This window comes from Elgaria multicarinata, chromosome 1 (genome assembly GCF_023053635.1).
Source record: "Elgaria multicarinata webbii isolate HBS135686 ecotype San Diego chromosome 1, rElgMul1.1.pri, whole genome shotgun sequence".
NCBI lineage: Eukaryota > Metazoa > Chordata > Lepidosauria > Squamata > Anguidae > Elgaria > Elgaria multicarinata.
This window is the reverse complement of record NC_086171.1, coordinates 9,739,458-9,762,762: the sequence shown is the minus strand read 5'-3', so window position 1 is coordinate 9,762,762 and position 23,305 is coordinate 9,739,458. Positions and strand designations below refer to the sequence as shown.

General features: G+C 41.9%; 1 protein-coding gene and 1 non-coding gene across 4 annotated transcripts in view; one reads left to right on the top strand and one right to left on the bottom strand.

The window, feature by feature from the left end:
• The first annotated feature begins 4,401 nt into the window (after positions 1–4,401).
• The window catches only part of SGCE (sarcoglycan epsilon), a 41,902-nt gene continuing 22,998 nt past the window's right edge, over positions 4,402–23,305 (top strand). For all 3 annotated transcript variants that reach the window (XM_063123177.1, XM_063123170.1, XM_063123162.1), the window contains exons 1-2: positions 4,402–4,493; positions 22,913–23,035. In XM_063123177.1, coding sequence (XP_062979247.1) covers positions 4,409–4,493; positions 22,913–23,035 — 208 coding nt within the window. In that variant the 5' untranslated portion in view covers positions 4,402–4,408. The remainder of the gene's footprint in view (positions 4,494–22,912; positions 23,036–23,305) is intronic.
• Positions 12,025–12,161, bottom strand: LOC134413464 (U4 spliceosomal RNA). The gene has a single exon (XR_010026477.1). It is a non-coding gene; the product is annotated as a U4 spliceosomal RNA (small nuclear RNA).

The following is a 23,305-nucleotide window of genomic DNA, read 5'->3' as shown; positions in this document are numbered from 1 at the left end:
ACCACATGCCCCATCGTTCTCCTTTTCCTCTTCTCTTACACCTGTTCATCCCTCCTGCTTCCTACTTGCCTAGTTGCTGCTATTAATATGGCAGTGGCAATCAGCAGGGAGGGAAGTAACTAGCCTTCTCCCATCTGGTGTGCTTTTAGTCAGTCTCTCAGGTATAAATAGGTTTTTTTCCACGTTTGATATCCTGGCTTGTTAGCAAACTGTGGTTTGAATAAACCACTATTTGACTTTGTTAGGACACAGTAACAAACTGTGGTTTGTTCCTAACCAGGATCAGAAGCTCCCCTTGCATGTGAAAGGGATGGGAGTGCAGGAACCTGAAATTTGTGCTAACTTGTGCATGGTTTGTGTTACATCTGAACCAGGCCACAGCCTAACTGTGCAAGAACAACTCTATGTACATTTAAAATGAGAGCTCTTCTCAGAAACTTCACCATATGAAATAATACCTTTTGGGCAAGTGTAAATGCACTTTTGAAAATACGGAGGGAGATTTGTAGGCACTTAGAATTCAGAGTCCTTTTATTTCATGGTAGGACTTCGCTATGCCAAGTCATTATGCCCATGGTGATTTGGAGAAATTCTTCATAGAACACATGGCAAAGTGAAATAATACGCAGTACTATTCAAAGTTTCTTGTAGGTGTTATGGGTCATATAGCACCTGGATAGTAAAGAGATTTATTTTGAGATTTATATGTTCACTTGACTATGGAACTGTTTGGATTTAATTTGTAAAAACACAAATGTCAGAGTGCTCAAATCTGCCTTGAATCTGCATCTTCCTGGAAGGTGTACCATGGACATCAATCAGTGAGAGCTGCAGTATCTAAATAAGGCATATCTCTTATAGTATTCCAAATGTCTTATACTTTTACCATGATTCTCTTCTATTGCCAGTGCTATCTATGCCAATTTTTTTGTTTATGAAATGCTACAGAAACTGTATAGAAATACTCAAGCTAGCTCAAGCGATGACCACTGTGTCAGTGTCACAAAGATGTATGGTGGTTTGGCTACAAAAATGCTGGATCAGCAACTTGATGTTGCCTATGAAGTTGTTTTTCAAGAATTAAAAAGAGTTTTTCATTGCTTCCATTTTTGGGTACATACTGCACTCTCTCTCTCTGAACTCGTGATAAATTTTCCAAGAGATATGCCAAGCTCAGGCTAGTAATGCTTCTTCCCACAATTCAGTTCCTTGTACTGTACAAAAACAAGAACTACAGAAAAACAGAGATATGCAATGCAAAGCACAACTAAATGAAAGTTTTTGATTAAAATTAAACTTTTGAAGATGATACTTGTCTGTTCTCTTCAGTTTGAGAAATGTGTCAAGAAAATGGCAAAGGTTTCCTTTTGATACATGCCCAAATAAAATAGCAATATGTTGACAAAATCAATTTCTAAGGGAAAACTCAAAGTTTTATTTTATATGGGCTATTCTAAAACTGCTGCACTGTTTAAGCAACTATAACAAGCAACAGCAACACTTACTTATGGAGCAATGCATAAGAAATAGCATGAAAGGAACTGCCTTTATGATTAATTACTTCAATCTGTGGGGAGGTTTTGAAGGTCAGCAGTTGGCACTGGCCAGCACAAAAGAAAAGAAGTCCTAAGAATGTTATGAAAGCTGTATTGTTTATTCAGAATAGTGACGTTTAGTAAGAGGGTGCTGGTAATTCTCTGTTATATTTGCTGGAAAGCACAGGATCTTCCACTGAGTTGTATGGATAAGCAGAGATTTGAGCATGGAGTTCCTCACATATATGCCGTATACACTCAGTAATCATTTTCTTGGGTAACCAGTCATCTGCATCGCCCTGTCAAATGATGAGGAAAATTGTATTGTTTCTCCATTTCCCATGACACCAGGCCCCTGTCTATACGACAACGGGATTGCTCCTCATTGAATATAAACCTGAGTTTTTGTAGATTCAAATCTATGCAAAGAGCATCACACTGCAGCAGCAACAGCGATTTATCTCCTGATTTTTTTTTTAATTTTTTTTGTAGTGCAGTTACTAATGTGCACATACGTGCATATGATGCTATGGAGTAGATATGAGCGAAGCTATACATTTTATATGCGGTTGCACTCTCACCATGTCTGGTATGTGTATTTGCAGCGCGGTACACATATGACGTTGTCACTGTCCTATGCTCATCTCGCCTGTTCCCCTCCCTTTTCTGTCTTATTTTGGAGGGGGGGAAGTCCATTTCCCCCCCTCCATGCACAATAAAGCTGTTCCTCTGTCCCATGTATTGCTGTCCTTGCGGTATATTGGACCATCCCATTTTTTGGTGTGTGTGTGTGTGTGTGTGTGTGTGTGTGTGTGTGTCGAAGGGTGGTCCTGCTGACAAAAGAGGAGAATGGGGCTCAACTGTGAAGGGGGAGGGAGAGTGCCTGAACACCCCACAAAGAAGGTGTGCAAGGCAGCTGCTGCCTGTGCCCAGACTTGGTCCCATTCAACGCTATGGTTCTTACTCCTGAGTAGGCATGTCTAAGTTTCCTGACGAGAACACTGTCAGCTTCCTGTTGCCATGCCAACATTGACCACAAACTTCTCCAAAAACTAATTGTAATATTTTCTTTTCACTTATATTGTTTAATATCTTAGGGGAAAGCATAGTGTGTTGTTTACTGTAATTGTGCAGTTACAGCCTGCCGTACTATTGTATTTGCGCAGTATAACTTCATGGGGAAGGAGAATGTAGGGGGCGGGGTGGGAGATTTCGCTGGCACAGTAGCAATACAGGTGAAAAGATACATGAGCTGAAATAGCGCAACAATGCACAGACATGAAAGTGCCCAACGCTAGATTTCCTAAGGAAATGGAGGGGGAAACAGCGGACTCAGGGGGGGGGGGTAAAAGTAGGTGTGATGGAGCTCAGGATCTACACTACTGCTTTATAGCAGTATTGAAGTGCACTGACAACTGTTGGGGCCCATGACACATTCCATATACCCCTTTCATAGTGTTATATCCTGCTTGGTATAGCTGTGTCATGGGCCCCAATTGTTGTCAGTCCACTTCAATACCGCTAAAAAGCAGTAGTGTAGATCCTACCCTATTGATTCTTATTATTGCATCTTTCCAAAAATATAACAGCACAGGGGCCATGCTTTGCATACAGAAGATCCCAGGATGGATCCTGATATCTCCAGACAGAGCAGGGGGAAAATCCTGTCTGAAACCCTAGAGAGCTGCTGCCAGTCTGCGTCTACAACACTGGGATCATCTTCAGTATCTATGTCTAAGCAGAAGAGAAGTTCAGAGGTCTGATGTACCCTTAAGGAGTTTTTTTCTTATTGGATGAGCCTGAGATTTAAAGTGGAGACAGGCACTAGTTTCTTGAAAGTGCCATAAAAATATTAAATCTGCTGCTGCTGTAACACGTGTTCTTAATTTTAACATTTTCTTATTCCCCCTATGCCCATGACTGCTACGCTAATGATGTGACCATGAAGCAGAATGAGGCAGATGTCTTAGGCAGCTGATTTTGGGTTTTATGAAAGGGCAGCAAGTTGTTGCATTTTTATTGAGTGAGGGGTATTTGTGGGATTTTCTGCCTAAATTGCCAAAATAACTTGGCTGGCTTTAGAGTACTATGCATTTTGATCTGTGAGTGCGTGCAGACGTGCACCCATATGCATTCCACGTGCTGCTCCTTGTCAGGCCTTTATTCTTATTTTTAAAATCTTTGTTACCTGCCCTAATCCTATGAGGCGGGGCAAGGTACAAATCATCTCTCTCTCTCAATACACACACAGACAATTAAATTATTACACTTCTATACCACCCAACAGCCAAGCTCTGTGAGTAGTTTACAAAGACTTAAAATCTTAAAAATACAAATGTATATAATATAAACGCCATTTACATGCAAACATATAAACAGACAACACACCCATACATGTCTAAACCATTTGAACAACCAATAATAAGAAATCCCGTGCCCCAATTAAGAATTATGGCTAGACCTGCATGTATGTAGCAAAAAGGAAGCTGAAGTGCTGAAGGCATGGTGTTTGAAAGCAGTTGCTGCGGGCTACACCCAACTCCAGAAGTCAGGGGGAAAACAAACCCACACCCTACACTCCCCTCAATAAAAACCGCCTCAAGAGGACGGAGGAGGCGAGGCGAGGCCAAGCCAGGCTCGCCACGAGCCGACCTACGCCACTCCCTTCTTCCCTCCCTCCTCCGAGCTGCCTTAGAGAGCGTCCCTACTATGGAAGGGCGGGAGAGAGGGAGGGATGCTGCTGGAGATGGTGAGTATGGTTATGTCAGGCGGGAAGCAGGCGGAGGATACAGCAGCGGCGGCGGCAGCAGGAGGCGGAGGAGGAGCGGCGGCGGCAGCAGCAGCAACAGCAGCGGCGGCGGCGGCAGGGAACCATGCAGCGCTGTGGAGCGGTGCCCTGCTGGTCCCAGTCCCAGAACAGACGCAGCGGAGGCGCCCTCGCCACCCTCTTGCTGACAGGTTGGTCTCTGCGGAGCCCCCTCCCCGCTTGGGCGACGGGAGCGCCCCCCCTCGCCCGGACTGCGCATCCTCTGGCTACGGCCTGCTCTAGAGCCCCCTCCTCCTAGCCGCGAAGTCCCTCGGCAGCCCAAGCCTTGGCGAAGCCGTGGCTCCATCGCTGCCCTGCTGTTGCCCGGCCCAACTTCTTGCTTTCTCGGTGCCATCAGCAGCCTCAACCCCTGAATAGGCTGACACCAACCCCCCTCCGACTCCCGCGCCCTTTCCAAGGCAGTTACCACGCTGGCTGGCTGGGTGGGCATGGGGGCTGTTACTCAACCTTTGCAGAGGAAAAAAGGATGGTGGTTGTGGTGGAAGGAAGGAGGCGGCTATAATATTTATTAAGAAGCAATGGTACGGTTGCCAGGGGAAGAAGGTATCACATTCCCTGGCTGGCTGCAGCGGTTTTTCTTTAAACAAACAAACAAAGGCATCTCTCGTTCACGATTTTCAAACATGCACAACGGGAATCCCGAACAATAATTGAAATGAGTAGAACGGGGTGAGGGATACGCATAAAATAAGCAACGCTAGATGAATAATACATATTTGACTTAAAATGAGCATCACATTTAGAATTTTAAAGACTGATCTTTTAAGTATATGGAGAAAAGCACAGGGGCATTCCTGATATCCATCTGTTACATGTGATAGAAAAATAGATATGGTTTAGAAATACTGAAACTCGGAAGGGAGAGATACGTTTATATTTCAATGGGTTTTTCCCCTCCTTTCCCCTCACCTCCCTGAACAGTACCAGGTTGTGTGTGTTTAGATCACCCAAGGGCTGCAGATGATGGTTAATGTAAACCACGTCCCTCTGTTGCAGACTAGACCACCCAACAGCAATGCTTGTCTTGTCAGCCCAGGGCTCAAAATAAGAGGCAGGTCATTTTCCATCCTTGGTTATGTTGATACAAGCTGGGAAGTGTTGGGCAAATTCAAGTCTGAATATACTACTTACCAAAAAAGGAGAACACATTTAAATGCTTGCTAGGGTAAACTAGGACATAGCAAATAGTCTCCTGAGCAAACCATCATGAAGTCTAATAACACAGAGAACACACTTGGAGGGAAAGTATCCCACTGGTACCTGGTGGGTTTTAACAGGAGGCTAGAAACATTCTTTTTGCTTGTTCCCTGGACCCCAAAGACTGGTTATGTTTGCAGCTGCTTATATTGCGTAGTTGTATTGCATATTGTGCATAGTATTTGTTGTTAAGTAACTGCTTGCCTTCATAAATATGAAAAGAATGTTAAGGATACACGAAGTTAAGTACTCAAATGACAGAGAGAAATACAAGGCAAGGTAAGCCTGTTTCTTCAGTATACTTCGGCTTCTCTCTGTGTGGCCTGGAATGCTTTTGCCCACTTTCCCCACTGTCCAGCTGATCGGTGGGGAAAAGAGTGCTGGGTTAGGAATGCTTGGAGTGAGGGAAGCTTTAACTTCCTGATGCAGTTGAGCTTTCCCCATTGGTAATATGGATGTCATAGGAACATCAGACCAGTAGGATTGCTGACTCTACACTGACTGGCAGCAGCTCTCCAGGGTTTCAGACAGGAATCTTTCCAAACAGTAGCTGGAGATGCCAGGGACAGAACTTAGGACATTTTATATAGGAAGCATGTGCTTAACCACAGCTATGGCCATTCTCCATTATGTCTTGAATAGAGGTGAATAAGAATGCTCATATTTTTGTATTTAATCTGAAGAGAGCCTCCTGTATCCTTGGAGAAAGTATGCTAAAAAAAAAGAGTCCACATTCTGGCTTGCATGGAGAGCCTCCACGGATACAGGAGGCTCTCTTCAGACAATCGTTCTTCACGGGTTGAGGGCAACAAATGGCACATGGAGGGGGTCAGGACTGGAAAACTCTTTGTCCATTTGCCCCACTCAGGTTTAGAACACCGGAATAAGCCTTACTCATTCAACTATTATGTTTACTCTGCTGCATTAGCACAGATTGCATCTTCGTAAGAATCTATCCTTAATATGAGGGTATATAAATGCAGAATTGGTCATAAATATAACCGCCCTCAGTCCATTCCTTTCTGATTAGTATGTGCTGAGAATTTCAAAGCAAGCTTCAGACAATCAACTTCATTCAACAGACTAAGTTTGGAACTGCCTGTTATAGATCTGTTAATGTAGTCATGAGGCACTCAAAATGTTTTAGGTCACTAGTACCATAATATCGTATGTCAGCAAAACTGCTTGTTGTAGCACAACCAGTGTCAATCTTGAAACCAGTATTGGCCCTACTGAAGTATTTTGCAGGGAGATAGTGATGGATTTAAGGAGGGTGAAAATGGTCCGTATTTGTATTATCAGAAGTATCTAGTCAGCCCAAATGCTTGGGTTGATATCATATGATACCCTGATCTTGGTGTCTGTGACTATGATGGGCCTATGGTTACATTTGGATTTTTGAGAAAGTGTTGTGAACATTTCCACAAAATGGCTGCCAGAGGAAGTCACAAATGGCTTTCATGGGGATGTGGTCAATCACATAAATTACTATACAACCACCACAACGACCCCAGTGCAAATACTGAAAAAAAATACCCTACACTATAAATGCAAACAAATCTCTCTCACACACACACACACTTTGGATCACTCAAATACTCTGTTTCTTATGTACAGACATACCACCCATCCATTCACACATCCCATTCACAGAAATTGTACACATCTTTCTCTCCCCCTCAGACTCCCTCCCCCCAAATTAGGTTGGTCCTCAACCTTCTGCTGGCTTCCCAACCCTGTTGTTGTTGTTGTTGTTGTTGTTGTTGTTATAATAATATTTATTTATATCCTGCCTTTTCCCCAGTACTGGAACTCAAGGCGGTTTACATGTACAATTAAAACATATAAATATAAATTTACAAAAGTTAAAATAGACTTAAACCCAGAGTAAAATTAAAAACATTTCTTTCTTTAAAAAAAACCAGTAACAAATAAAAAATAAAATTAAATAAAATACATTAACACAGGTCCAGAGTATTTCCAAAAGCCTGCTGGGACAAAAAAGTTTTTGACTGCCTCTGAAATTGGCTTCTCACTCCTCTCCATCACTCTCCCGCTGGGTTCTCCAAACTTGCTACTGGGTTTTTGCTCTGGCCCCCTTGCTGCCTTTCCCAACTCCCACCTGCTGGCTTCCCACTAACCCTCCCTGCTGCTCACGAAACCCCTCCCTACAAGTATACTAGGTGGTGGGTGGTCCCGTTTTCTTTCCCTTTTGCTGGATGGCTGGGCACACTGCAAAGTGAAGTCACCTGCAACCTTCATATCATAATAATCTTTCTGGGCACACATTGGACCCAGAGACATTCTGGGCAAATGAAGATGGTGACAGCCAAAGCCCAGAGCTTTGCTTTAAAGGTATTTCAGCCCCCACAAAGTGGGGGGGGGGAATAAAGTGACAAAATTGGAAGAGCTTGAGTGCCTCTGCGGGCATCAAGGGAGATGTCTGAGGTCATACTGGCATCCGTGGCCACAATATGCGAAAGGGCAGTTAACCTCTAGTTGTGTAATATTTCAATATTTCAAACTGAAAACATCAAATTATTACATTCTTACAACGTATAGACATTGTATAGGCTTTCCTTCCACACTTTCTAGATCTCTATAATTACCCTGGTCTACTCAGTATTGTCTTCTGTCCATTCAGCCAAGATCTGCTCCGCTTCCTTGTCTTCCATGGTTGTTGTCACTGCCTCTCCTACTCCTATGTTTTCAACATATTTTTGTGGGACTGCAGTAATGATATATATGCTATTTTAGGCATGAGTTTGAAAAGACAATGGAGCACAGTTGTACTCTAGTAAAACACTGGAGACTTTTTAAAAACAAGATATATCAGTTTGTAATATCAAATATAATATATTGCTTGACTGCTGTACTGGACTATACATGCTGTATAATTTGAGTAAGAATTACAGGATAAAACTTGAAGGAATATGGTTGGGTTGGATCTGAAGATAATTATTGTTGGGGCTGATTCGGAAATAACTTTGTGTATTGAATTATTTGCTGAGACGTATAGGACTTGAAATAATTTTAACTGATAATTAACTGATTTTAACTTATCATTTTAACTGATAATTTGTTAGAAGGAATGTTATCATATTTTGTGATAAAATATTCCCTGGAAAATAGTTGTTATGGGAAAACCAGAGGACATTCTCCTAGGCTGCTGATCCATTGAGGAAAATCACATTTTCCCAGCACAGAAACTGTAGTTTAGAATTGCTGGGAAATTGTAATTCCCTATTCTTGAGTTCAGCTATCTCATTTCAGGGTGTTATCAGGATAGGGATTGTGCTAATTTCACAGGCATCTCTTGGATGGGGCTTATGGCACCATAAATAAAACTCCTTCTTTATATCTATCATGTTGTGGCCTTATTTTATTTTTTTCTGTTTTAATATTTTGTCCCTCAGTGAAACATATAGTGAAACATAATATTAAACCATTAATTTAAAACAGAATAAAAACTGAAGGGCTGAAAACCTGGGAAAATAAAAAGGCCTTCACCTGCAACCAAAAAGACCATCCAGGTGAGCCTCTCTAGGGAGGACATTCCACAAGCTTGCTTGCCCATATATATATATATATATATATATATATATATATATATATATATCCTGCCTGGTCCAACCTTCCCTTCTTGGCCGTCTGAGGTTGTTAATATATAGATTTAAGGTGCAATTTTGTACTGCAGATTTGCCACCAGGGGACCTTTAGGATTTGGCAGAAACCCCCTATGCTTGTGTAGGTTGAGATATGCTTCTGCTAGAAAAGGTATGTCAGCATAATGAGCTCCATCCGACAAGTGTTTTATTGCACGCTTATTACTGGACACTCAAGGAGTTTGCTCAGGCCCCTCACATGGCATCGTCTGCCTCCCGCGCGTCTTCCGCCCCTTCTTGCCTTCCTTGCGCAACAAAAAAACTCTCTATGAAGTCCGATGTATTTTTAAACACGGAATTGCTGCTCTCTCCTGCTGTGTGCAGGAGAAGCAGCACGATTAGAACAGCTGACTGAATGGTCCTCGTCCTCGTTGGGTACTTCCTCTTTTGAAAGAGGAAGTAACTGAGGAACGAAAACATGGGTGGAGAAGCGACGGTAGGGAGTGTGTTTCCCCCGGTGTGATGGAGCTCAATGGAAGGACTGTGTTGGTGCAGGGGCTAAAACAGGGAAGTGTTGGGATAAGAGCACACATATGCCAAATCCTAAACTTTCTCAGATCCTGCTTTGGTCCCCTAAACTGCTGTAATCTTATGCCAGCAAAAGTGGAAGTGGAGGTCATAACTCTCCATTGATCTCAATAGCATGCAAAAACCCCACCGTCCCTATGTCCTCCCACACTGACAGAACATAAGGGAGATAAGCCATAAGTTTAACAATAGGCACTATAGAGAAAGGGCATTTTTTCATAGGTTAAGGACACTTTGCACAGACAGGCTAGCTCAGGATGCATAGAAGAAGAACACATTGCTAAAACTTGTTTTCTCAGAACCCCTACAGGTATTCTTGCCTCAGGATTCCAAACACAAACACCCAACAGCAACACCTATTTGACTCTTACAACTAGGGATGCAAGGACAAAGTACCCATCACAGGTAAGCAAGGGAAGGGGGAATCTATGGTTAGAAGTATAACTGCTGCAAATGAGCCCCATGACTCTTCCCTGCCTTGCACTATTATATAAGCAGTGTGTTAGCTAAACTGCATTGGTGAAATCATCCTCAGCAGCTAGTAGCAGAGTCTCCCATGCAGGAGGCACAAGGCTAAACACGAACTTTGCAGAAAGGGATGGCCATGAATCCCTATACGCAAGTTAAGGATGGCTGAAAGTACAAGTTTTGCTTTTTCTGGCATTCAATATTTTTAACATTGCGAATTTGGGTATATATATATATATATATATATATATATATATATATATATATATAATCAAAAATTAGCTAAACTGAAATTCTACCCTATTTGCATCTGTCAAATTCAATAGTTACTGCTATTCCTAGCATGGAGAGGACCATGAGACATCTGCCTGTTATATTGCTATTAAAATGGATGAGCCTGTCAGATAAAAAGAGGTGGCAACCCTAATTAAGCACTAACATAATTGAATACACAGGAATTCAAATCTAGACTTTTAAGAGCAAAGCACTCAAAGCCCTTGAAATCAGTGTATAATTACGTCAGTTTTGGTTTCTCCAACGTTCAGTTTTTTAAAGAAAATTTCAAGTTCTTTTTATCTTGAATATGGAGAACTTTGCAAATTTTGATAGATTCTCATCAAAATGGAACTGAACTGAAATTATCACCCATCCCTAATGCAGGTAAGCTCTGTGGTGAATGTCAGGCGCTCTTCTTCAGTCATCACTACAGCAGACAATACAGTCATGGCCCGTTTTGTCTTGAAAGTTCACAGCCTGTCTACAAGAAACAGAACAAGGTCCATTGCAACTTCCTAAAGGAAGGGGTAGGTATTGTCTCCCCAACATTTTCTTCCTGAGACAGTGGCACTAGATGAGCATCTGGGTGTCCGTACTTGAAGCTACTCAGTATCTTCACAAACAGGTCCTGAGACTACATGTGCTGTTAACCATTGCTCATTATTCTCTCTGTGTTTCTCCTGGTTTTCCACAGGCAGTGCTTCAACAGGTGCAAATGACAAAATGTTCCCCACTTCCCATGTCATATAGACCACAAGTCGGTCCTATAGCAAGATCAGCAGCCGTGACCAGTGTGATTCCAACTGTTATTCTCCGGGGTTACCAGCCTTCTAGTTCCAATGGGTTCCTGTGTCTTTGTAACTTGACCTTGGCAGACAGATATATAACAGGTGAAGCCATGACCAGCACCAACAGCATGACAGACACCAACAGCATGACAGGCAGCTACTCTGCTGTCTATCATGCAGCTTTCAAAAGCACGGGCTGGCATGCATCCATGTGTCTTTCTTTCTGAACCCACCTCATTTCTGATGCAGTTTAATAAAAGCTTTCAATTCATTGCAGTTGTTTGTTTCTTTGTCAAAGGAGGTGGGTTGGGGGTTTTCGGTAAATTTCCAGAGCAGCACTCCCCCCCCCCCATTTTTGCTCATCTCACCTGGCTTCAAAATGAGATTGACTGGGAGGAAGCCTAGGGGCTTCTCTGGTAACAAGGCCCAGTGTTTGCAACAGCTGCACTCTGTGCCCACTTGACATCCAGCACAGTGGAAAGTTTCTGGCAGGGCACAGGCAACTCTGCGAATGAGATAATCAATTGGCATGGAAGTGGGGAGGTGGAGTTAAATGAGATGGTTGATGGATCACATCTGTAACTAGCTAATCAAGTCTTTGCCCATTCAGCACTCCTAATTGGCTGGCATGACGGTTTCGTAGATATGCACGTGTGGAGTTGTCACAACACTGGGGTGACCCAGCTGGTATGGTTAGAATTGGCCAGCAATTATTTTATTGTTATTATTGTTATATGTGCTATGTTTTTATTATTCCTGTTAATTGCTTTGAGATTTCTCTAGAAAGCAGCATATACATTCATGTAGTAGTTTCAATTAGCAATAATCGCGCCTCAGATTAACCTCATTGGCTACGATACTGCCACTGCGAAATAAATAATATCCAGAGCTTGAGCATGGGGCCTCTGACATGTGAGACCTGTGCTGTTCCACAGGACTAGAGCTCTATTTTCAAGGGGCTGGTTATGTGGTTGGGTATGTGGCCTGTTTAATAGGGCTGGATGTGTATGTTTCCTGTCTGCTCATGTAGCTGAATAAATGGGGAGAAGCTGTGGGTTCTTGTTCTCCCAGCATCCTCTCTTTTGCCTCTGACTTAATGAGTTGGTGGCCGGGCAAGCAAAATTTCACCTTGCCCCTACTGTTCCCACTAGTGAGGCTTGAACTGACATTTGTCCTCCAACCCTGCAATCTGCACAGTGAACTAATGGGGGCTGTTCCTATGAGAGTGCACTTGTGGCTTCATTTCTTTATTTCTCTGCCTGGCAGCAAGCTCCTGATTCTAACCCTCCACCCCCCCCCCCCGCCGTGGACCTTGAATCCCAGGGGAGCTATTTGGGTGCTGTGCCCATCCATTGTGTCCTGCTGCCACAAGTGTGACTATGGATTGTCTGTGTGTGTGGTATGGTATCGGGGCTTCAAACCACTGTGTTTAGGGATTCCTGAAGGCTTTTATTTGCTGGGTTCTTGCTGTGTGAGTTATAGCAGCTCATGCAGTAGAGCACAATGTGGTGTCTCTGTGTCTGGCAGACTGTGAGTTTTTCTGCATGTGCTCTGACTGGATGCCAGTTATGAGTAGGAATGTATGGATTTTATTCAGTCCATTCCGTCTGTGCTTTGCGGGTTGTCAGGAATTTTTATGAATGTATGAGAATTTTATTTATTTATTTATTTATTTATTTATTTATTGCATTTATATCCCACCTTTTTTCCTCCATGGAACCCAATGCGGCATACATAATCCTCCTCCTCTCCATTTTATCCTCACAACAACAACCCTGTGCGGTAGGTTGGGCTGAGAGTCTGTGACTGGCCCAAAGTCACCCATTGGGTTTCCATGGCTGCGTGGAGACTAGAACCCAGATCTCCCGACTCCCAGTCCAATACTCTAGCCACTACACCACACTGGCTTCATTTGTGCAAGTGTGAATTAGCGCAAGTGCACATGATTGTACAAGTGTGAATTTGTACAAATACACAAATCAAGTCTGCAAGTCTGCAAAATCGATGTGACTCAGAAAAAGCAGGTCTGCTACAGAATCTGCAGGTTCAAATTCATAGAAATCCAAACTCATTTGAATCTGTTATGGATTTCTCCAACATCCCTAGTTATGGGGGTGTTTCCCTGCTACCATATTCACATTGTCTCCCTCGTTACTGGGTTGACCTAGGAGGGGGATGTTTTCATCATGTTGCTCTGTGATTGGTAAGAATTGGCAGTGTTGACTTGGATACTGAGGGAGTGACTAGCAAGGGACTGCATTCTGTAGTTTTTACAATGTTTGTTTTCCATTTCAGCGTCTGTGCTGAGAGTAAGGGCCAGCATCAAGGGTAGGGATAGTTGGGCACCTGATGAGGGCCCACAAGCAAGCATGGGCCCATTGATAAGAGCCCCCTCAAGTTGCTCCTCCTCTTCAGTACTGCAGTCTGCTTGTTCATGTGCTTCTCATTCTGGGCCAGACAACAGTGGTGGTGAGAACAAAGAGCAGTAAATGCCACTGCCTGCTTGTTCATTGGCTGTCTGCCTGTCAGGGAAGCAAGTGGTAGCAATGGTGAGAATGAGAAGGAGGAGCAATAGCACTTGGTGGCAATGGCGGTGAGAAGGGAGACTCACGGAGGGAGGGGGCCATTGAGGGTGTCCTGCCCAAGGGCCCTCAAAAACTGGAAGCCAGTACTGTCTGGAGTGCACTGCTGGCTGGGAATGATGGGAGTTGTGGGACTTCTTTCTGTCTAAACACACATAGGATTGTGCCTTAAATTATGCTGATGTTACCCAGCATAAGTTGGCCACCTGCTTTTTGGGACCGTAAGGTTGTCTGGCTCATCTTATTTGTTCTCCAGCCTATTCCCTTAAAGAGTCCTAGTTTATAATCATTACATGATAGGAAACCTAAGAATTATTATAATACAAAAATGGTATACATTGCCTCCTAAATCAATATAACAAGTTAAAAATAACAAGTTGAAGTATCGCATATGGTAAAATCCAATATTCATTCACTGTCCCGAGAAAATAAAACGATCAAGAAAGAATGAGAAAAAGGAAGTAAATGCTGGAACATATATATAGCCAATTATGCAAATACACTTGATTGACACTTGGGGCAGTCTTTTATTGATCAGTGCCCTTTGAACATGAGTATTTTCAGTCATTACAGATGGGCCGTAGCTAGACCTAAGGTTTATCACAGGATCATCCTTGGTCGTCCCTGCCTGAGCGCTGGATGCCCTGTGTGGCACTTAGAACAGGTTTGACCCCAGGACAATCCTGGGATAAACCTTAGGTCTAGCTACAGCCTTAGATAGTTATGGGTCTGGTTCAGTCATCATGGCTACCCCTGTTTCTTTAAACCCTGGGTAGTCATGAACGAATGGAGCAAGTAAGTGTGTTGGCTTCTGGCTGGCCACCCATTCCTGCTGAGCTAATTATCATGATGTCTGAAAATAATAATAATAATAATAATAATAATAATAATAATAATAATAATAATAAGTGGCTGTTGTGGGGAGGAACACAGACGTGGAACCAATAGCTTGCTCTTGGGTTACAAATCTGGATTGTTCCTCCCCCTGATTCTGGCTTCAGGTAACACTATAAACGACTCAGGGATGGAGCATCCTTGGGTTTTTTAGCTCCATCCAGCTGCAACAGGAGTGATTGGGTGGCAAGAACTAGCACACTTACTTGCTCCAGCTTCATTCTCAACAACCCATGGCTTGTTATAGCCTAGTTGTTGCGATATGCGATTGGGTCATAGTTAGATTCCAGGAACAATAACACTACTATGAACGACTCCACATATCAATACTATTGCATCTTTAGCCCTTTTCCTAATGACTCAGTTCAGATATAACAATCCTGATCCAAAGAAGTTTTGATAAGCTGTATGTGAGGAATTTCCTTCTCTCCTGTATTTTGCATCTTATTTAAACCAGTTTTTTTAGTATCTGAGCTGGGAAACTGGTTTGAGAAACCAGAAAGTATTGAATTAAGTACTTGAGAGAAGAAAGGAGGGAGCCCCCAGTCACGGAACTCATTCCCAGTCAAACAAACCACAGTTAGGCCATAGCTAGACCTAAGATTTATCCTTGGATTGTCCAGGGGTCAAACCTGGTCATCTTGGTGACACACAGGGGATCCAGTGCTCAGGCAGGGGCGAACCCTGGATGATCCCAGGATAAACTTAGGTCTAGCTGTGGCCTTAGTTAGACCGGAACCGAGCAAGTGAATTGAAGAAATATTTAAGAAGTAAAAGTGTACTTAAAAATATATAGAAATCAGATACAGGCATTTCGGTTCCAGTAAGACTTTATAGTTCAACTAAACTCTTCCTCCATTATACTGCTCACAGTTAGAAATTCTATCCATATTCCACCTCCAACATTCTCCATCGAGGAAAAAATGTTGGGAACACTTTTAAAAACTAGATATTTGTGTGTCTGACTGTTGAAGATCTTAATTTTAGATTGTGATTAACAGCAGAACCCTAGACAGGTCTACTCAGAAGTAAGACCCATGGAGTTCAATGGGGATTACTCCAAGCTAATCAGGTAAAGGATTGCATTGCAGACGAGTACTTTTAGTCCATGATAGAATCTTCTATATTGCATATTCTGACTGGTGGCCTTTATTTTCTGAGAATCTGTTGACATGATATTAATTCCTTTGTCTTACATCTGTTTTATTTTGGAAAGCGTTTTTGTTACACTCTGCTGATGGCATAAATGGAACAGTTAAATGGAAGACTAAACACGTCATCAGTTATGTTAGCAGCAGCATAAAGGCTGCTAAGAAGAATGGTGAGTTTAGGTTGTAATTGTTTGGGATTAATTAACCTCTCCTTGGAATGTTAGACCTAATGTAACAGTTGTGTTGTATGTATTTTACCAATAACATGACATGGAGATAACTATATAATTTCCTAATCAAAGGTTTAAATATATTCCTTGTTCTAATCTTTTGTTTGCCACTAAATTTACAGTCATATTTTGTGGATTTCTTTGCTAAAAATAATGCCTATGTGTAAAATATTATGAATTCCCTGTTACTGGTGTCTACTTAAACACATTAGCAACTTGCTGAGTGCAATAATAACTTGTTTATAATGCTAATTTGTGTCATTTTAATTACCCATTTGTAGAAATTGACATAATTTATTGTAGGTTTTTTTAACGTCAGCATCAATTGGGGAAAAGAAGTAGTTAAATACTCCTGTTTAAAGCAACATTATCACGTTAGAGTCTTTTTGCTTTTTTTTAATAGTGTGCCTCAGAATATTTTTACTTATTTGAAACATTTATATTACTCCACCCTTCTTCCTCATATTCAACACAGTGGAAAACCAAGGTAAAATATTGAAGAAATAAATAATTAGGAATAAATCAAAGTAGAAAACACCCAGAAAAGAATCAACAGCAGCAACATAGGTGGGCAGCAAACGGCCAATTGGCACCTAAAATATAGGAGGATGGGGAGGCTGTAAAATCTTCCCTTGTTCCTCCTGCCCTTCCTGGCTCTTGCTGGCAGAGCTTAGGAGAGGACTTTGAGATTGGAGCCCTCCATCTAACAAGCATCAGACCTGTCATAGGATTCCAAGAGCACAATGCTACATCGTGCTACCGTGGTACTACTGTGTTACAACAGGAGAAAAAGATTCTGGTGGAAACTGTTGTTCTTCTTCACAGTTACGTTGGTGACTGTGACATCTCCTAGAATGGTGCTGGTGGGTGTAGCAAAAGTAGCATAAGTGACATACCTGTCATGCTGTTTTAGGCATGAAGAGTTCGTTGAGATCAAGAGAGGGAAGGCAAGCCAGAAAGAGAAAAAGGCAGAGAAACACATAGAAGGCAACTTCGGTTACGTTGTGATAGGGGAAAATATGCAACCGAGTACAAGAGGACTCATTTCTGAAGCTAGAAAGTAGCAAGAACGGATGTAGAGGCCAATATATATGATTTTTTAATGTGTGAAATTCCAACAAAACTAAACAAAAAATAAAAGAATTGTAGCTACATAAATTTGAATCTATCAATTTCAATGCATGCATATGGTGTGTGTGTGTGTGTATGAAAATACAGTTTTTATGCATACATAAGTGCATACATAATAATCAACAAAAGCAGACCAAATATCCATATAAGTATCTATTTACAAGTGCTGTCAGAATACCACCTGTTCAGATTTCGAAAGTGTTGTTGGGTCCTCAATCCATTGCATTATAGGAGGTGTGAGTTTATCCTTCCAATGTTGTAATGTCATTTTTTTTTTAGCTGTCAAAAGGAAGAATCCATTTGCACTGACCATGTGTTAACTTCCAGGAAGCAGGTAGATCATTTAAGAGGACATGTCCATCAAGAAATTTTAAAGAGCATTCCAATACAAGGTTTATCTGTATAGTAATCTTAACCCTCAGAGAGGCAACATTGGGCATTGCCAAAACACATGGTTAAAAGAAGCATTAGCTGTGTTACATTTCCAGCAATTAGCTGACTTAGACAAACCCTTATCAAAGAGACATTGGCCGTGTTCAGTCAACATGCTAAACCATGATGGTTAAGCATTTTGAGCTAAACATTACAGCTTAGGATGTCGTGGGAACTATTCCTAAGCATGATGGCTACATAACCACAGTTTAAACATGCTCACTAACCACTTGCTGCAAAAGGGTTAGCGGCCTAACCATGGCTTAGCACGTTGTCTGAACAAGCCCATTATAGCGTCCAGTAGACATGGAATATTTTTTTTGCTGAATAAGGTGTAATCTGAGACCCTAATATACACGTTATAATTTACCACTATTGGAGCATTTTCACAGTTTCTAATGATAGTTACAAACACATTGGCTTGGTTCATAAGGAACACCAAACCATAGTTTAGTGCACTGTGAAGGGGACTGGAAGGAGCCTCAGGGTAGTGCACTCCTCCTCCCTCCCTTCATGTGCTGAGATATACTCCCTTCCAGTTTATGGCAAGCCTCATCTTGCTGTCACATCCAAACCAGAAATCTGGTTTATGGTTGCCCTGCAAACCACGATTACATGCTAGGATCAAACCCTAGTTTACAATCCAATCCTCACAGGGGAAGTACAGACCGCCGATTCCTTGTTCATTTGTAAGAAGAAACCATGGAAGGAAATAAATTGCAGCCTGCTGGTTAAGGAAAGAAGAAGAGGAGGGTATTCATGAGTCCAAGGCTCATGGAAGCCTTGTTCTCGCAGCACCATTCCAGGGTTATATTTGAACTTGAGTCATTGGCCGTTTCTACACCTGTCTTTTTTCCAGGGATTGTCCCAGGATCATCCCTGTGTATGCAAATGACACACAGGGGATCCCAGGAACAGGCAAGGATGATCCCACCATTTTCCTGGGATAATCCTTAGGTGTAGAAAGGGCCATTGTCAGAATGAATGACAACATGCATAGAATTGCAAGATGGCATGGACAATGCACTTCTCTTTCTGCTATGTCCATGCTTTGAACAGTTTTATGGTTATCATGTGGGGAGTAGCTCCAAATGGAGAAGCTGGAGATGTGTGTGTTTATCCCCATGTATGTTTTTAATCTGACTTTAGAGTACGAGATCCTCTTTGGGATGAATCAGGAAAAAGAACTACATTGTAGCATGATCTGATCAGCCTACAGACTGACCATATCTATCCTGTTAGGACCCTGTAATCATTCTGTTCTGGGGAAGTTCCAGCTTCTCTGGGTGGGAGGGGAGAGACATGTGGTGTTTCAGAGATCTGCACCAGCAGGAGAAGAAAGGGCTTATTTATTTATTTATTACATTTTTATATTGCCCAATAGCCGAAGCTCTCTGGGCGGTTCACAAAAATTAAAACCATGAAGAACATAATAAAACAACCAACAATCTAAAAACACAACTACAGAATACAATATAAAAAGCACAACCAGGATAAAATCAGGCAGTTTGGTTGCTTATCTAGGGACCATACTGGTGTGTGCGCGCGCGTGCATTTGTGCATGTCTGGATAATTAATTAATTTATTACATTTCTTATCTGCCTAAATCAATAAATCAATGTTCTCTGGCAGCAGTGCCTCTATGAAGAGTGAAACACTGGAGTTGTAGTGAGTGCTAACTAGGGCCGTAGCTAGACCTAAGGTTTATCCCAGGATCATCCTGGGTTCATCCCTGCCTGAGCGCTGGCTGCCCTGTGTGGCACTTAGATGAACAGGTTTGACCCCAGGACAATCCTGGGATAAACCTTAGGTCTAGCTACGGCCTAGGTTTCCTTGCCATGGTGTTACATTGGACTTATCAGTCCTGTCATTCAGTTGTGCTTCCTGACATTTGCACACAAGTGTAGGTAAAATCTGTGTCCAATGGACCAGCATGCCAAAGGGGCTGAACTGTCTCCAGTGTGCACAAATTCTAGTGCATAATCAGTCACATGTTTAAAGCATTCTTTAATGTAATCACTTGACATGATCACAAAAAAGCGCTACTGGCTTGTTAGCTGACAACTTTTGCATTTAAAATGGAATTTTAGCTTTGACAGGGTAGCCTGGGGTGTCCTAAATTGTCAGCATGGTCCAGATAATTAGAAATATGGCTCACTATCAGTGCCACTTTTGTCAAAATGGCAAACAATTTTGTGCTGTTATGATGGATATGGGAACTTAAACAAGAGCCCATATTCCCCCAGCAGAGTCTGAGTATCGTAAGTAATGAATAATGCATGTTACTTAATTTAGACATCACATATTCTCTCCTGAGGCCAGTCAGCATATGCACTGATTCAATGAAAGGATACGGAGAAGTTCAGTTGTATATCTCCCAAGACACAAGGATTAGGAAATACATATTATTTTTTCATCTTTGAAAGATTTGTTACAAGTGATAACCTAATTGTACTAGTACCTTTGCATACTACTTATTACCACTTGCCACTAGTACATTTGAATACTACTTATTACTACTTGACAACAGTTTGTAATGGTGAACTTTTAGAAACCAGCTGATACTTTGCTCATCCTTGTCATTATTTATGAGGAACTTAGCAGTTCTAAAATGAAAAGTCCCTCAGTCTTAACATTATACAACCGAATAAGCTATCAAAGTCTAAAGTATATTGAGTATTGATTGATGAAGATACAGACTGTACTATAGGCATTTGAGGCCCAAGTGTTTAAAACCAGCCTCTTATTTTACATTTGCAGATTTATGCATGCAGAATAATGGTGTAGATAGCTGTATGGGCATTTCACTTTCTGACTGGAGTCTCTCTTGCTTTCTCTTCAAGTACAGAGAAGCTTTTAGATTAATAACATTTTAGACATTTATCACTAAATGGTGATAGGGCACTGTTGAAGATAGGAATAGATGTACCTTATTAAAGAGAACATCCCACGCAGACTGTTAAGGTGTGCCATGCATATTACTCATACTGGCCCTAATTCCGAGGCAGGTATGCAAGACTCGGATGCACATAGCTCTCGGCTGGATCCAGGTTTATGCTGGATCAGCTGCACTGCTGAATGTTGTGAGCTGTGGTGTAGGGGAATGGTGTGGGGGGGAGAGCTAAATCTGGTGTAGGGACCCCACCCAAGCAGAGCTCTTTCTCTCATGGACATTTCTTCTTGTCACGGAAGGCAGATTCTGGATCCAACCCGCTGTGTACACCTACCTGTCAGACATGTCTTGGTGGGCTGGGTGTGTGTCTGGCTTCAGTCCAGTGATCACCTCAAGAGGTGATTTCTGCTGTCAAATTTGACAGCAGCAGGAACTATGCCAACAGCACTTCTTTGTGTGCTGGGTTACCAACCCAGCCCACACAAGTCCAGAAACAAAACACCATCAGTTGCAAACACATCTTACTTACATAACACCGCAAGAAAATATTCCCGTATAGATGGAAAATGTTGCTAAAACGGAATTGCAGAGAACATGGAAAGTATATGTATAGCCATACATTTTAGTACTCAAATGCCTTCCGAAAGGTCTCTCATTCAAATGAAAGTCTCCTTTTGTCATGTTTAACAAATTAGGGCAGCAGTCCTGATTAACTGGAAGTAAACCCTATTGAAATGGATAGGACTTGCTTCTGAGTAAACATGGTTTGGGTAGTCTTTAAGGTGATAAACACCATTTAACTACTTTTCTTCTGTTTATCAAAGTGTGCAAAAGTATAATCTCTGATAGGATACATATTTAACTGATATCAATAATAAATAATATATCTTTACAATATTCATAATGACAAAGCATTATCATTGCTGCTTCGGCGTTGTCAGTGAAATGCTAAATCATTCATTTTCGGTTGCTGCATACATGGAAAGGAGCTTGTAGCATCTATAAAAAGGAGAAACAAGTTTTTGTATGTGTTCTGTTGTTAATGTCACCTTTCACCTAACTTGTTATTAATTGCTTTGCTTTTCCCAGAAGTTGCCATTGCTCTGTATATGGCATTGTTTTGAACAGTGATGTAGTGGTAAATTCTGAAGTGCAGGCATTCATTATGACAGTCTCCATAGCCACACCCTCAGGAAAAATTAAAAAATTCAGGCAACTGTGCTTATCCATCTTTCTCTCTGTGTGTATTATACTTATCTTTTGCAGGTAGCTAATTTGTCTTGGATACCTATTCAAGACTATGGCCAGTATTCAACGGTGACAGTCCGCAAATTGAAATAGCGCTAGCAGAGCTCTGCGGAATCTTTCCGTTGTGCAAGTGGTTGCCCGTTACGCTTGTGCAACTGGTTGTGCAAGTGATCGTGCAACAAGTTACACAACGGTGCAAAACAGTTGCACAACTAGTTATTATTATTATTATTATTTATTTATTTATTTATTTATTTATATAGCACCATCAATGTACATGGTGCTGTACAGAGTAAAACAATAAATAGCAAGACCCTGCCGCATAGGCTTACATTCTAATAAAATCATAATAAAGCAATAAGGAGGGTAAGAGAATGCACCAAACAGGCAGTATAAAAGTCAGAACAATTCAAGTTTTAAAAGCTTTAGGAAAAAGAAAAGTTTTTAGCTGAGCTTTAAAAGCTGCGATTGAACTTGTAGTTCTCAAATGTTCTGGAAGAGCGTTCCAGATTACACAAGGGGTGCAAAGCAGTTGCAAAACAGATTGCACGGTGGGTTATGCAATGGCTGCAAGAAGTTGTGCGATTGATCGCACAGGTGGAATGTGCAGTCGGTTGCACAACGGGTTGCACAAGAGTTATGTTCAACTGGTTGCACAACAGGTTGCACAAGCATAATGCAAACCCGCTTGCACAGATGTAACTTCAGTTGGATTCCTCTGTTACACATAGTCTCTGCTAGCGAGGCATCATTTGCACTAACAGAATGACACAGTTGGATATTGGCTTAAGCCACCTGAAAATACTCTGCGTTATAGCAGGGATAGCTCACAACAATATATTTTGCTGGGAAAATTGCTTTTCCCACCAGCTACTCTGAGGACTGCTGCTCAGCTCAGAGAAATCAGGGGAGATTGAAGGGGGTGCCAGATGCCATGATTGTTCCTGCTAATAAAAAAATCCCTGCATTTTGACCCTGTGAGCCCCGGTTCCACTACACCACTGTATAGCACTGGTTGTAACTTACTTTTTCTTTATTTGTCTGTTCTGTCTTCCACTGCTTTTCAGTGTACACAATCCTCTCAAAGGTGCACTCTGATCGGAATGTGTACCCTTCTGCTGGAGTGCTGTTTGTTCACGTTTTGGAGAGGGAGTACTTTAAGGGGGAGTTTCCACCTTATCCAAAGCCTGGTAAGAAAAGCTTACAATTTTAACAATGCATCAAAATGTTATGTAATCTAAATTAATTTACTTTTCTGAGGGGAAGGAGGGAGAGCGAGAGAGCGCTAGTGTAGCAGAGTGATGTGCAGGGCATTGTATATATAGAATCATAGAATAGTAGAGTTGGAAGGGGCCTATAAGGCCATCGAGTCCAATCACCCTGCTCAATGCAGGATTCTCAACATTATGTTTGCATTGAGCCTGTTCAGGCTCAGAAGTAACTCCCACTAAATTCAGTGA